Consider the following 13069-nt stretch of genomic DNA (forward strand, 5'->3'; position numbering starts at 1 on the left):
AGTACTTTCCTTGCCTTCTCACCAGGAATATAGGCAACTAGAAGCAGACCAAGCCCAATGAATTTTTAAACAGTAGTGATGCGATAACAACAGTGCAAAGAAGAGTAGCCAAAACAACACGATAGAATATATAACCTCATGACCATAAAAAACACTGACGAAAAGGTCAAGAATGTGTGAAGAACCGAACAAGAATGTAATGTCCTGCGACAACAATAGACAGCCAAGTGACAGAGGCAACGATTAGTTGACGACCCACCAGACAGCGGCCTAAGTTTGAATTGGATTTGTTTGGCTACCCTTCGTTGCGCTGCTGTTCGCACATCAATACTGAGTTTATTGAGCTTAGTCTGGGTTTTTTGCCTGTGTTTCACCTGATGGGAAGGGAATAAAATACTAGTGGAAGAGCTTTGGGGATGTTGATTGTGAGGAGCCTGAAGCGTCTTCTTCCCTTGAGTTTTACTGAAAAGATATTGCATTCAGGCGCTATATCAGTGGACGCCTACCTGTCCAGTGCATCCAGTTTGCCACTAAGAAAGTACTGGTGTCCGGTCCAGGCGGCGGTGGCGTTGGCGCGCGTGGCCCAGGACGTGATGCCCGGCAGGTCGCGCGGGTAAGTGAACGATGCGCTCTTGGCGGCGGCGTCGCGGCTGTACGACTGCACGTAGCGGGTCCAGGTGTAGAATTGGTGGGCAACGTTCAGTGTGGCTAGGGCACCGGTCCAGTCAACACCGGCCGCGTAAAGGTCTTTATCCTCAACTGTGCACATCAACCAAAAGGAAATCATGGTAATGTTCCAGCTCAATGACTACGAGATGAGATCATAAGTTCATAACTATGGCAGACAACTGACACATGGGTGCCGTTGCTCTCTCCACCAACATCGCAATACTTACAAACCTGCGTGCACATACACACACACACACACACACACACACACATACACACACATACGCACACACACACATACACACACACACACATACACACACATATGCACACACACACACACACACACACACACACACACACACACACACACACACACATACACACACATACACACACACACACACACACATACACACACATACGCACACACACACACACACACACACACATACACACACACACACACACACACACACACACATATACACACACACACACACACACACACACACACATACACACACACACACACACACACACACACACACACACACACACATATACACACACACACACACACACATACACACACACACACACACACACATACACACACACACACATACACACACACACACATACACACATACTTGGTCCGTTTCATCGCAATTGTCGCTTATCTCCCACGCACCTTTTGACAGGTAAAACCCAGTCCGATCTCGATATCTAATTCACATTCGTTTGGGAGGTTGTGATGGAAAGATCAAAGGAGACCAGAAAGAAGATAACCATCGCGACTAACGTTCGTGATTCGTACGCTTTTGATGGGAAAGTGGGGAACTTTTCGCTGCAGTGAATGCACTGCATTGAATGCACACATTCACTGCAGCGAAAAGCCAAGCGCAGCTCAAAGACCGGAACTGTAGCAGGGGAAATCGACATCCTGACCTGGAGAGCGTGACAGTCACGGCCTGGCCAGCCAGCTCAGTCGCCACCTTTGAACTGCAACGACCTGGCATTCTTTGCAAGCCTGCAAACTGATGGCGAGATGGTGGCAAAGAAGACTTTGTCCGACCTGGCAGCGGCAGAACAAGAGTCAGGGTCAATGTATCCAGCAGAGCGTATGACAGCTGTCTGGAGAGGGATGTGTGCCTGATTCAAAAACAGTGTTGAAACACACAGTGGTGACACACGGGTCACGCTGCCCACGTTCCTCCAAGTGCCAACGTGACAGCCACGACTGTTCCTTCTCCATCGCTGCCATACGCCAAGCAGAGAAAGCAAGAGATACTCTACGCCAGCAGCTATACGCACCAGCGAATGTCAGCTCAAGTGACGTCAGCTCGAGTAATACAGAGCCAGAGTTGGATAAACTAAAGCGTGAGTGCAAGAACGCGCTCCGTCACTGTTTTCTTTTGTACATTTTTGTAACTTTGCTTCCTTTCTTCGACTTGCTTCATCAGATTCCATCGCTGAATTTTTTTCTTGTGGCGGACAAGAATTCTGTATCATGGTTCTTCACTATGCGTATTGGAAATTGTACAGAGCGGTAAAAAAACTCCTGTTCTTAGTTGCGATAGATAAGCGACAATTGCGATGAAACGGACCAAGTACACATACACACATACACACCTTTTTAAAAACCTTGAATTTGCTATCATTGCCAAAGGCAATGATAGCAAAAGGACTAATTTGGCCGCAACCTGCAGAAAGGTTGGTGGCGCTTGAGGTTGCCGGGGCGGCGACAGGTCTTCCCGCATGCACAGCGATACTCTGGCTCGGCAGAGACATTACACACACGCACGCACACACACTTGTACTTGTACTTGTTGCTCACTGCCAAAACTGATCACGTGGGTCTCCCCGGGAGAGGGGAGAGAGACTCTAAAGGAATCTTGGAAAGATGACTCAATTGGCTATTGAACCGCCCAACGGCCGACACCCCTGAAATCCCCTAAACTCTGGGTGGACTTGAAAATGATCCCACTTATGGGCTCACCACACCTCAGTAAGTGGGTGAGGACAAGGTGCAGAAAAAGGATTGACGGCATCAGGGTATCCGTCCTGGGATCCAACTGCAGTTACCCCCGCCCCAGTGAAGGTAATACTTCCTACTAGTGTGGGTGGCTAAATCAGAGTGGATCTGATATAAGCTTCACTTGCACCATTGATTACACAAGAGTTAATCTAGCCAGAAGCAGTTCATGGTTAACAGGTATGTATACTTCAAATAGAAAGTATATGAAGCCTGGAACTAACAAAGGTGGCAGGTACAACATTACACCTTCAAGCAGCCGAGCCCGTTGGCAACAGACCCAACGCAATCAGGCATAAGTGTACCCACCAACCGAACTAGTTGGCACGCACACACACACACACACACACACACACACACACACACACACACACACACACACGCCCGCACACATGTGTATACGTACACATATTCATTGGTTTGAAGGAAAGGTGCAAATGGGAACAGATATACACACACATGACACACTCACACACACACACACACACACACACACACACACACACACACACACACACACACACACACACACACACACACACACACACACACACACTGTATTGATACTGGTGGAAATGAAATCCTGTGGGTTCGCCTCAAGACAGCAGCTGGCCCATCCATTGGAGTATGTGCTGTGTATCGCTCAGGTTCATCCGCTGATGGAGACATCTCTGCCCTAAACAGCATCAGCTCTGGCATAGATGATGCTAGGCAATGCTGCCAGAATATCATCGTTGCAGGTGACCTAAATGTACACAACCGGGAATGGCTAGGCAGCAGTAGAACTTCCCCTGCTGGTGAAGCTGCTGAAGATCTGTGTTACCACCATTGCCTCGATCAGCATGTCCATGAGCCAACACGTGGCAATAATATCCTCGACCTCATAATGTCAGATATCCCTGGAAGCGTCATCTCAACTCTCCATCCACCTCTAGGGAAATCTGACCACGCAGTTGTGGTAACTGACTTTGAAGTTGCCCCCTCCTGTGACCGTCCCAGTAAGCGAACCGTGTGGCGCTACCAGCATGCTGACTGGCCTCGGCTACGGGCTTTCTTTCGGTCCACAAACTGGGTGTTGACTGATGACAACAGCATTGACGTCTCTTGTGTGAAACTCACACAGAAGATCAAAGAGGGCATGCAGATATTCATTCCATCCAAAACCCTGAAGCTACGCCAGGGAGACCCAGCCTGGTGGTCACCTGAGTGCCAGGAAGCTGTTGACAGGAAGCAACGTGCCTGGCGACGTCACCGATCTTCGCCCAACAATGCACACCTGCGGCTGGCCTACTCTATGGCAACAGGTGAAGCAACAAACTGTCTGCACAGAGCCAAGCAAGCGCACACTACCAGTATCCGCCGAAAGATAAGAGAAGGTGCCCTTTCCAGCCGACAATGGTGGACAACCGTCAAGCAAGCAGGTGGGCAAGGACACCGCTCTGCAGACATACCTGTTCTGCGTGCGTCGAACGGAACTGAGCACACCACCTGCAGCGAAAAGGCCGAAGCATTCGGGCAGTATTTCTCCGCAAAGTGCAGTCTTGGTGACAACGACTTGCAAGCCAACAGCCTCCCTCCAGTCCGCCCCCGATCTCAAGCCCAACTCCGCGATGTCCACTTTCGGCCAAGCACGGTTGAGCGGAAGCTGAGGCAACTCCACCCCGCCAAAGCCACGGGTCCAGATGGCATCCCCGGGCGTGTACTCCGGCAATGCAGCAAAGAGCTGGCTGCACCAGTGTCGCGGCTCTTTTCGCAGGCCTTCCACCAAGGTCGGCAACCTACAATGTGGAAGACGGCAATGGTTGTGCCGGTGCACAAGAAAAAATCCAAGTCTGATGTTAAGAACTACCGCCCGATCTCCCTCCTCTCTATTCTGTCAAAAGTCATGGAGGCCATTATTAACCACTCAATCCGACAGTTCCTGGAGGCACACAACATCTTATCGAAAAGTCAGTATGGCTTCCGCAGCCAACTCGGCACCCAGGACATACTCACGCTACTCAACTACCAATGGAGTCGCGTTGCAGCCAGAGGTGGTGTAGTTCGAGTCATTGCAGTTGATGTGGCTGGCGCATTCGACCGCGTCTCTCATGTAGGCGTTTTGCACAAGGCACAATGCTATGGTGTAACTGGTCCACTTCTCGCTTGGCTGAGGGATTACCTGACTGATCGTCACTTGAGGGTTGCAGTTGGAGGTGAACTTTCCAGTCCGTACCCGACCAAAGCTGGCGTGCCGCAGGGCAGTATCCTTGGCCCCACCCTGTTCATCCTCTACACCAATGATGGCGAGGACCACCTCCCACCAGGTATGGAGCTAGCAGCCTACGCTGACGACACCACTCTCTTCCACTGCCTCACATCAAGAGCTGACATTGACTGTGGCTCCGAGCTCCTCCAGCAGGGCATTGATGCGCTTTCCCGTTGGGGACATAAGTGGAGGATCAAATTTGAGCCCTCCAAAACGCAGGCTATGTCTATAGGCCACCATCGCCAGCCCTGGGAGCTCCCTCGAGCAACATTTGACGGCACACCGGTCAGTGAAGAGAGTCGGCTGAAACTCCTGGGAGTCACCTTTGACGACACCCTGAGCTACTCCTTCCACCTCCGCTCCCTAGCTTCCCGTGCTAACCAGCGGATTGGCTTCCTGAAGCGAGCGTCTCCCATTCTGGACGCCGAGAGCCGCCAACGCGTCTACAACGGCTTTGTGCGACCCACACTCGAGTATTGCCCCTTAGTGTGGATGGGCTCACCCTCGTCCCATCTTAAAAAGCTGGACCAGATCCAGCGAAGGGCCCTCCACATCATCGGAGCAGGTACTTGGCTCCCTAGCCTGGCACTCCGTCGCCTGGTAGCTGCACTTGCCTATACCTACAAGCTCTGCTATCTAGATGCATCCAGCCCTCTGAAGCAGATGCTGCCTAAACCAGCCACTCACCGTGCCCCCGAGACAAGACCTACCCGTCAGTCTCTCCAGCTGCAGGATTCCCATCCATACCAGATGACAACTGGCCTGCCTGCCAACACCCGGAATAGCTGTCTCCAAGGATTCCCTGCTTGCACCGTTGCAACATGGAATGCCCTGCCCCCAGACCTGTTCCACCACCCACCCGCCCAGCCTCACATGCAAAGCTTTAAGAAAAAGGTGTACCGTCACCTTCTTGCTCAGGACTGGCTCTCTGCTACTGATGCACTTTGAATCTGCTCGCCAACGCTTTCCCTGTTCTTATTAGTGTTCAACTGCTTACCTTATAACCCTGCTGCCATCATCACCAATATTCTGATTCCCATGCACATGTCCCAGAACCTGCTATCCTTCGCAGTCCCCATCACCAAGAGCACTGTGCTCTTCTATCTCCCAGCTCTCTCTCTCTCTCTCTCTCTCTCTCTCTCTCTCTCTCTCTCTCTCTCTATCTCTCTCTCTCTCTCTCTCTCTCTCTCTCTCTCTCTCTCTCTCTCTCTCTCTCGCCCTCGCTCTCTCGCTCTCTCGCTCTCTCTCTCTCTCTCTCTCTCTCTCTCTCTCTCTCGCTCTCTCTCTCTCTCTCTCTCTCTCTCTCTCTCTCTCTCTCTCTCTCTCTCTCTCTCTCTCTCTCTCTCTCTCTCTCTCGCTCTCTCTCGCTCCCAGCTCTCTCTCTCTCTCTCTCTCTCTCTCTCTCTCTCTCTCTCTCTCTCTCTCTCTCTCTCTCTCTCTCTCTCTCTCTCTCTCTCTCTCGCCCTCGCTCTCTCGCTCTCTCTCTCTCTCTCTCTCTCTCTCTCTCTCTCTCTCTCTCTCTCTCTCTCTCTCTCGCTCTCTCTCGCTCTCTCTCGCTCTCTCTCGCTCTCTCTCTCTCTCTCTCTCTCTCTCTCTCTCTCTCTCTCTCTCTCTTTCTTTCTTCTCCTCTTCTTCCCCCATCTCCCGATAATTATTAGCCCCCGTTTTCTTTCGACGCGTTTGCTGTGCAGTGAAGCCGAGACCCTAGGTCGGTGGAGCACATCAGACCCCGTCACCACGTCCACGATTCATGCCTGCGATGCTGCACCGCTGCTTTGCATGTCATGATTGGAAGCTGTGGCCTTAGTAAAAAAACAAAACAAAAAACACACACACACACACACACACACACACACACTAAACGCAGAAGACTCCTTAGTGGCATAGCCTGATACAGGCTATGGTGAACTGCAGTCTGAAGCTCCATGGTTGTCATGGCGCCACACAAAGACACAATAATAATTCTGAATTCAAATAAATCAATACAATACCATAGAATTCTTTCATTATCTAAACTCAGATGTAAAATATAACACAAGGAAACGAGTTATGAAGCAACTATCCACGACTGTAACAAGGTAATAAGCAGTCAGAAAGTGCGATAACAAGCCACAAAACTTACAGGCTACTGAGACATTCAACGACCTGAGACATTGGCTGGCTAGTTACAGTCGTGGATAGTTGCTTCAAAACTCGTTTCCCTGTGTTTTCACTAGGGCTCAAACGATTAGTCCGATTAACCGGTTGCAGACCGGTTACGAAGAATTAACGGTTAACCGATAAAGATAACGGTTACGCAGTAACTTTTCAGTCAATTTTTCAAGTATCAAGTCGTTGCAAAGTATGCACTTTCGCAGGCTGTCGCACGCGTAGACCCGGGTGCTCGAATGAGACACAGGGTACCAAAACAGAAACACCCTGAAATTGTACCTAAACTTGTTCCGATTTCGTTTAGTTTTCACAAATACCATCAACATACAGCTAACGGTATGCCAAGTTTCAGCGCTGCCCGGTAAACGCTTTATGAAATACTCGCGACCCACTTTTTGCTGGGTCCTTGATTCGAGGATATGGGTCTACTGTACGGTGCTGCCAAAGACCTGCTGAATCTGCGGCTCCACTGACCATCTTGCTCTCAAAAATGAAGTAGTAAGTTACTACTCCCTGCCCTCAACTGCCACACCAAGCGTAGACGATGGTAGACCCTTGTGCTTGAATCGGAGACGATCTGACGAGTTCGCTGTTTCTGATTCGAGCACCCAATTTTCGAATAAAAAATCCGAAGGAAATACGACAATTTTACTGCGTACTGTAGCTTGTGTTGTAGCGCACCCAGGTTCTGAATTCCTGCTGGGTGGGTCAAGCCAGACTCTCTTCCCTGTTCCATCGCCTCTCCAAAAGTATATTCTGACATTATTGAGATTTACAGATGAGAAACTTCACACCTGTCAAATCGTTTCTGATTCGAGCACCCGGGTCTACGCAATTTCTGGGCTGTCAACTCGGTCATATTGTAATGGGTAGCCGAGTGGTAGGCGCGGTGCAATTAACAAGAATTACTTTTATTCTACTTTCAGGTACACACCTGAGATATAATTGTTAGTGAAAGAAGAAGCGGCAAAATAAATAACTTTCTCTCCGGTGCTCACCTAGAGGCTGAATCCTTATTCTTCGAGTTAGCTTTCATTGCTATCCAATCTAATCTAATCTTCTTCAAAACAGAAATGCGCAGCCGCTTTTATGCAGCAGACGCCGTACGCTTATATGCGGAGATACAACATAAGGTCGTTCCGTATTAGTTCCGTACTGCTTCCGTATTGGTCGGGCAGGGATACTACACCCTCCCTTCCTACAGATAATCACGCCCTCGTGATTTTCAAAAAATTAGTGAAGAGTTACGAACACAGCGTCAACCGGAAGATGGCAAATTATATCGGAAATGAAAACGTTTAGAGTAGACAGAAGAAATGAACTGATAACAAATCATAAAGTAGAAGCACACCAGGGTCACACGATCTCACGGGGTCAAAAGGGAAAGAACTGTCCTCAAATAGGACCTGAAACCACAGCACTCTTGCTGCACTACGCTGGCACAACCCGCCAGGAACATCGCAGTCCAAAAACCGAACTGAATACACTATAACTATAAGGGGCGTTGTCACACACATTGTCCCACGTTAGCTGGGTAAGCCGTGGCTCACCATGATCAGACGCCTACCAAACTAAACTGGATTCACACACTCGCATAAAGGAAGACTGAAAAGAACAGGGAGACTGAAGGAAGACAGGAAAGAAAATGCCATACCTGGAATCAGCGTTAGTAACCACGGCGGCTGGAGCTATGGCGGAGGGCGAGCCAGGTTTTATCGTCATCTTGGTTGAGCCGGTCACTCAGAGCGGCTAGCTCGGCGTCAGACAAATAACCTCCCTCCTCGTCTTGAGTCATGGTCTTCACATTGTCAATAGCATCGCTTTGCGCGACGTAAAGAGTGATGGTCTAGCCAGGAAGAGTGTTGACGAAAATCTGCATCCCATCACGGAGACGAAGTACCAAGTGACGAGTGGGCTCCTGCTTCCGACTGCGTGCCGGCGAAAATCAAACGCTGGTGGTCTTAGGGAATACCCTCCTTGTCTTGGGCAGCAGCCTGCTTGTTGTCGTCCTCATCAGCTTCGACATCACCACCGGTAGTATTCATGAAGGTAGCAGGTCGCTTAGAATCGCCATGGTAGTCTGGGGTCGAATCACGTTGTTCTAAAACACACCGCTGCCACCAATGTAATGGGTAGCCGAGTGGTAGGCGCGGTGCAATTAACAAGAATTACTTTTATTCTACTTTCAGGTACACACCTGAGATATAATTGTTAGTGAAAGAAGAAGCGGCAAAATAAATAACTTTCTCTCCGGTGCTCACCTAGAGGCTGAATCCTTATTCTTCGAGTTAGCTTTCATTGCTATCCAATCTAATCTAATCTTCTTCAAAACAGAAATGCGCAGCCGCTTTTATGCAGCAGACGCCGTACGCTTATATGCGGAGATACAACATAAGGTCGTTCCGTATTAGTTCCGTACTGCTTCCGTATTGGTCGGGCAGGGATACTACAATATCTGGTCTCTTGGTGTGAGAGTATGTATGAATGAGCATGCAAGAGAATGTACAAATGTGCATTGTACTGAATAGGGTACATTTTTTGAATGAGTACAGTCAAATATACGAGTCCGCAGGATTGCCGTGGCTTATAGGTTACAACCGGTTAACCGACCGTTAGCTTAGCAGTTAACCGTCAGGGGTAAAACCGTGACCGTTTGAGCCCTAGTTTTCACCTTCTATTTTACATTTACTACTGGCTCATTATCCGAGTTATATTTAGCTCAGATGGCAAGCCAATCATATTTATGTAGAAGAGGAAGGACCAAAAATGTTACGGGTTTTGATCAACAGTCCACCAAGGTAGCGAGACAATACACAGTCAGATAGTGCGACAATATACTTGTATAAGCACACCACTGACAGGGGTACTGAAGTGCTACTGAGACTTTCAACAACCTGACATATGACCAAACTCTAAGACTTCTGCGAAGCGCAAACCAAAAACCTTCCAGCTCGACTTTCATTATCCTGACGAAACCTGTTGCTGTTTGTAAGATGACACCGTAGTGACTCACATTTAAGCCCATGAGCTTATACGCGAGTTTTGGGAATCTTAGAAATTATTTGAAGGTCAATTTGTCTCACATCCATGCGCATGCGCTTGTATTTGAGTTACCAGCATGGAATGGGACGTATGCATCGATTTCCCGCCATTAGGTTTTGCGGGGCAAGTCCACTACAGCTGTACACACTGTGATACCAGCTCTGAATAAAAGGTCATGAACTTTGTGAGGTCATACACATAAATGTACTATAACGGGTTGTACCTGCCAAGTATGGGGTAACTTGCCCCGCAAAAAGGTGACGGCCATCATAGATGCATACCGTATTTCCTCGATTAATGGACCATGCTCGAATAACAGACCATGCTCAAATAGTAGACCCTCCTAGAGGCCTCACGGAAAAATAGTCCATCTACACCATGGTTGTCGAATACAAATTTATCACTCTTATGTTCTTCCTTTGTTTGATTACTGCTCTCTCGTTTGGTCCTCTGGTCTATCCTCCGCTCTTATGCATCGGTTAGAAGTCACCCACCGTAAATTACTTCGATTAATATTTCGCATGCCCCCTCTGACCTCCTCTCAGACGCTATACATTTTGGCTTCCTCTTCCCCTCTCTCAGAACGCTTCCCCCACTCGGCATGCAAATTCATTCACCGTATTAAGCTTCAACTTGCTCCTCCTCATGCACTTGCGCATTTAAGCTGGTTCAATAATAGCTCGCGTACTAGATGTTCTCTCCATTTCCCACTTGCCAGGTCAACGATCCTTTTAAAATCCCCTCTGTTCAAGTCCTATTCTCATTGGTCTCGGCTTCCGCAGGAGGTAAAGTCTCGTGACACCTTCGCTGCATTTTGTTCCCTTCTGCCCGCGCCTAAGTTGAATTGAATTGAATTCGTTGTTTTCCATTGCTAGCCTAATCTTCATACTGCTCTCTCCAGGTTCCTATAGTACTCCTTTTGTTTTCTTTTCTTTTCTCTTTTTCTTCTCCTTCTTTTTCTCAGTTGTCCCCACCATGGCTGGTTAAAATCGCCCGCATCACATGCTTATTGGCACTATGTCATCGTGATTGTGAAATAATAATAATAATAATAATAATAATAATAATAATAATAATAATAATAGTAGACCATGCCCGAATAAGAGACCCGGTCTCTTATTTGAGTTCATCGCTTTGCGCATGCGCACTAAGAAAGCACGTGGTGGATCAAAAAAGGATGCGATTTTAGGTTGCGCAACTACAATTTTTGTAGTGGCTAGTGCTTTCTTTCATTAATAATTTGAGTTTGAGCACGGTCCACTATATTTTCTTCGGCATAGAACTATAGGACCATCGGCATAGAACTTCTATATTATGATGTGTTAAAATTCCACCATTTCCAGCGATGTGCCGATGAAAATATAGTGGACCATGCTCAAATAATGGACCATGCCCAAATAAGAGACCAGGGGTCCAACCCTCTTCAAAAAACAACAGACCGGGTCTATTAATCGAGGAAATACGGTACCTCCCATTTGAAAATTGCACATTAAATCGTGTGAAGACGGTATCATAGTGGTGTCCGTGTGTCGCGGGGTTGGGTTCAATTGTAAGCCCATGCGCTTATACGTGAGGGTGCGCTTATGCCCGGATATACTAGGCATGTGCGCTTCAATGCGCGTCACTGCGGTATGGTGTTGGCCTCAGAGCACAACTGTGTTTTGGAGAATGCCCTGGCTTGTGGGGATTGCCCTATCAAAAATGTGATAATATTAATTTGATAATAATATGATCACCATCAGTTACCAATGGCCGAACGTTCCTGCTAGCCTTCTGAATAACCTTTTTTCAAAACGAATACTTATTGAAACACGGGGTGGGGGGGGGGGGGGTAAGGTTACCGGTACGCCTGCCTCACAAAACAGTAGCATGAAGGAGTTCGCTGTCCTGAAGAAATATAATAATAATTATTTCTTCAGGACAGCGAATATTATTATTGCCATTGGTGAGGTTCGGGGCCAACTTCCACAGCGGCTCCGCCACTCCACGGCACGTTGGGTTCTGCATAGATGCTCCCTCTCCTTTCCCCATCCAGACTTTCTCCCTCGCTCTCTACAGTATAGTTCCCTTTCCCAATTTCTGTCACGATCTAGGCGATTACAGAATGACTCGACTTGATGCCAAAGTGCATTGCGTATCTTGACACCACTCACTTCTTCCGTACACGCTGCCCTTCTCCGTTCTGGACCAGGCCGTTGGTGACAACATGTCTTCCAGCTTGGCATTTGGCCACCTCGCTTCCATCATCATCACTTCATTGTGGAAAATTTGCTGGAACGGTTCTGGATGCTGAGCGATGAACTCGTCAGGCAAGCTGGCCATCATGATGCTGCCTTTGTACGGCTGCCAGGTTAGGTTGGATATATCGGCCGTTCCCTTCACCAACACCGTCGTTACCAGTTCATTGTTGTAAGCCTCTACTCGTAACGAACACTGTTCTGGCCAGTCACTCACACTCACACTTTCCCGGTATGTTCCAGTGCGCACGGCACAGATGTGATGACTTTGTTGCCAGCCATCAGTCTGCCATCCATGTCCGCCATCACCGTTGCTATCATCATCGGTAGGTGGGCCGGTTCCAAACCTACCTCCAGTTGACCTTGATAAGGACCATTGCAGGCAGAGTTGATGTTGAACATTCACACACGTCTGGATTTGTTTGAATGGGTTTTCCAAGCTGCCAATCGGTGCTTGGTTTGGCTCACCCCCAGCCAGCCACTGATCTACTTCGGACTTCGTCGGATCATGACCTGTACTTGCATCCACGATCATCCGAAACTCGCCATCACCAATGGCCGCATCGGCCTCCTTCACCGGTTGCTGGGCGAAAATGGGTGAAACTGAAGCAAAAGCGAGAAAAGCGAACACAACTGCCATTGCCATGCCGACCCACCACCAAACGTCTCGTCTTCCATGCAAGA

General features: G+C 48.5%; 1 protein-coding gene across 1 annotated transcript; it reads right to left on the reverse strand.

The window, feature by feature from the left end:
• Positions 1-31: 31 nt before the first annotated feature.
• LOC135813652 (uncharacterized) lies at positions 32-13069 on the reverse strand. The gene is made up of 2 exons (XM_065326708.1): positions 12302-13069; positions 32-759 (listed from the first exon to the last, which is right to left on the reverse strand). Exons 1-2 carry the CDS (start codon positions 13029-13031, stop codon positions 503-505), a joined length of 987 nt encoding a protein of 328 aa, XP_065182780.1. The 5' UTR covers positions 13032-13069; the 3' UTR covers positions 32-502.

Source organism: Sycon ciliatum, chromosome 1 (genome assembly GCF_964019385.1).
Source record: "Sycon ciliatum chromosome 1, ocSycCili1.1, whole genome shotgun sequence".
In the NCBI taxonomy this organism is placed as follows: Eukaryota; Metazoa; Porifera; class Calcarea; order Leucosolenida; family Sycettidae; genus Sycon; species Sycon ciliatum.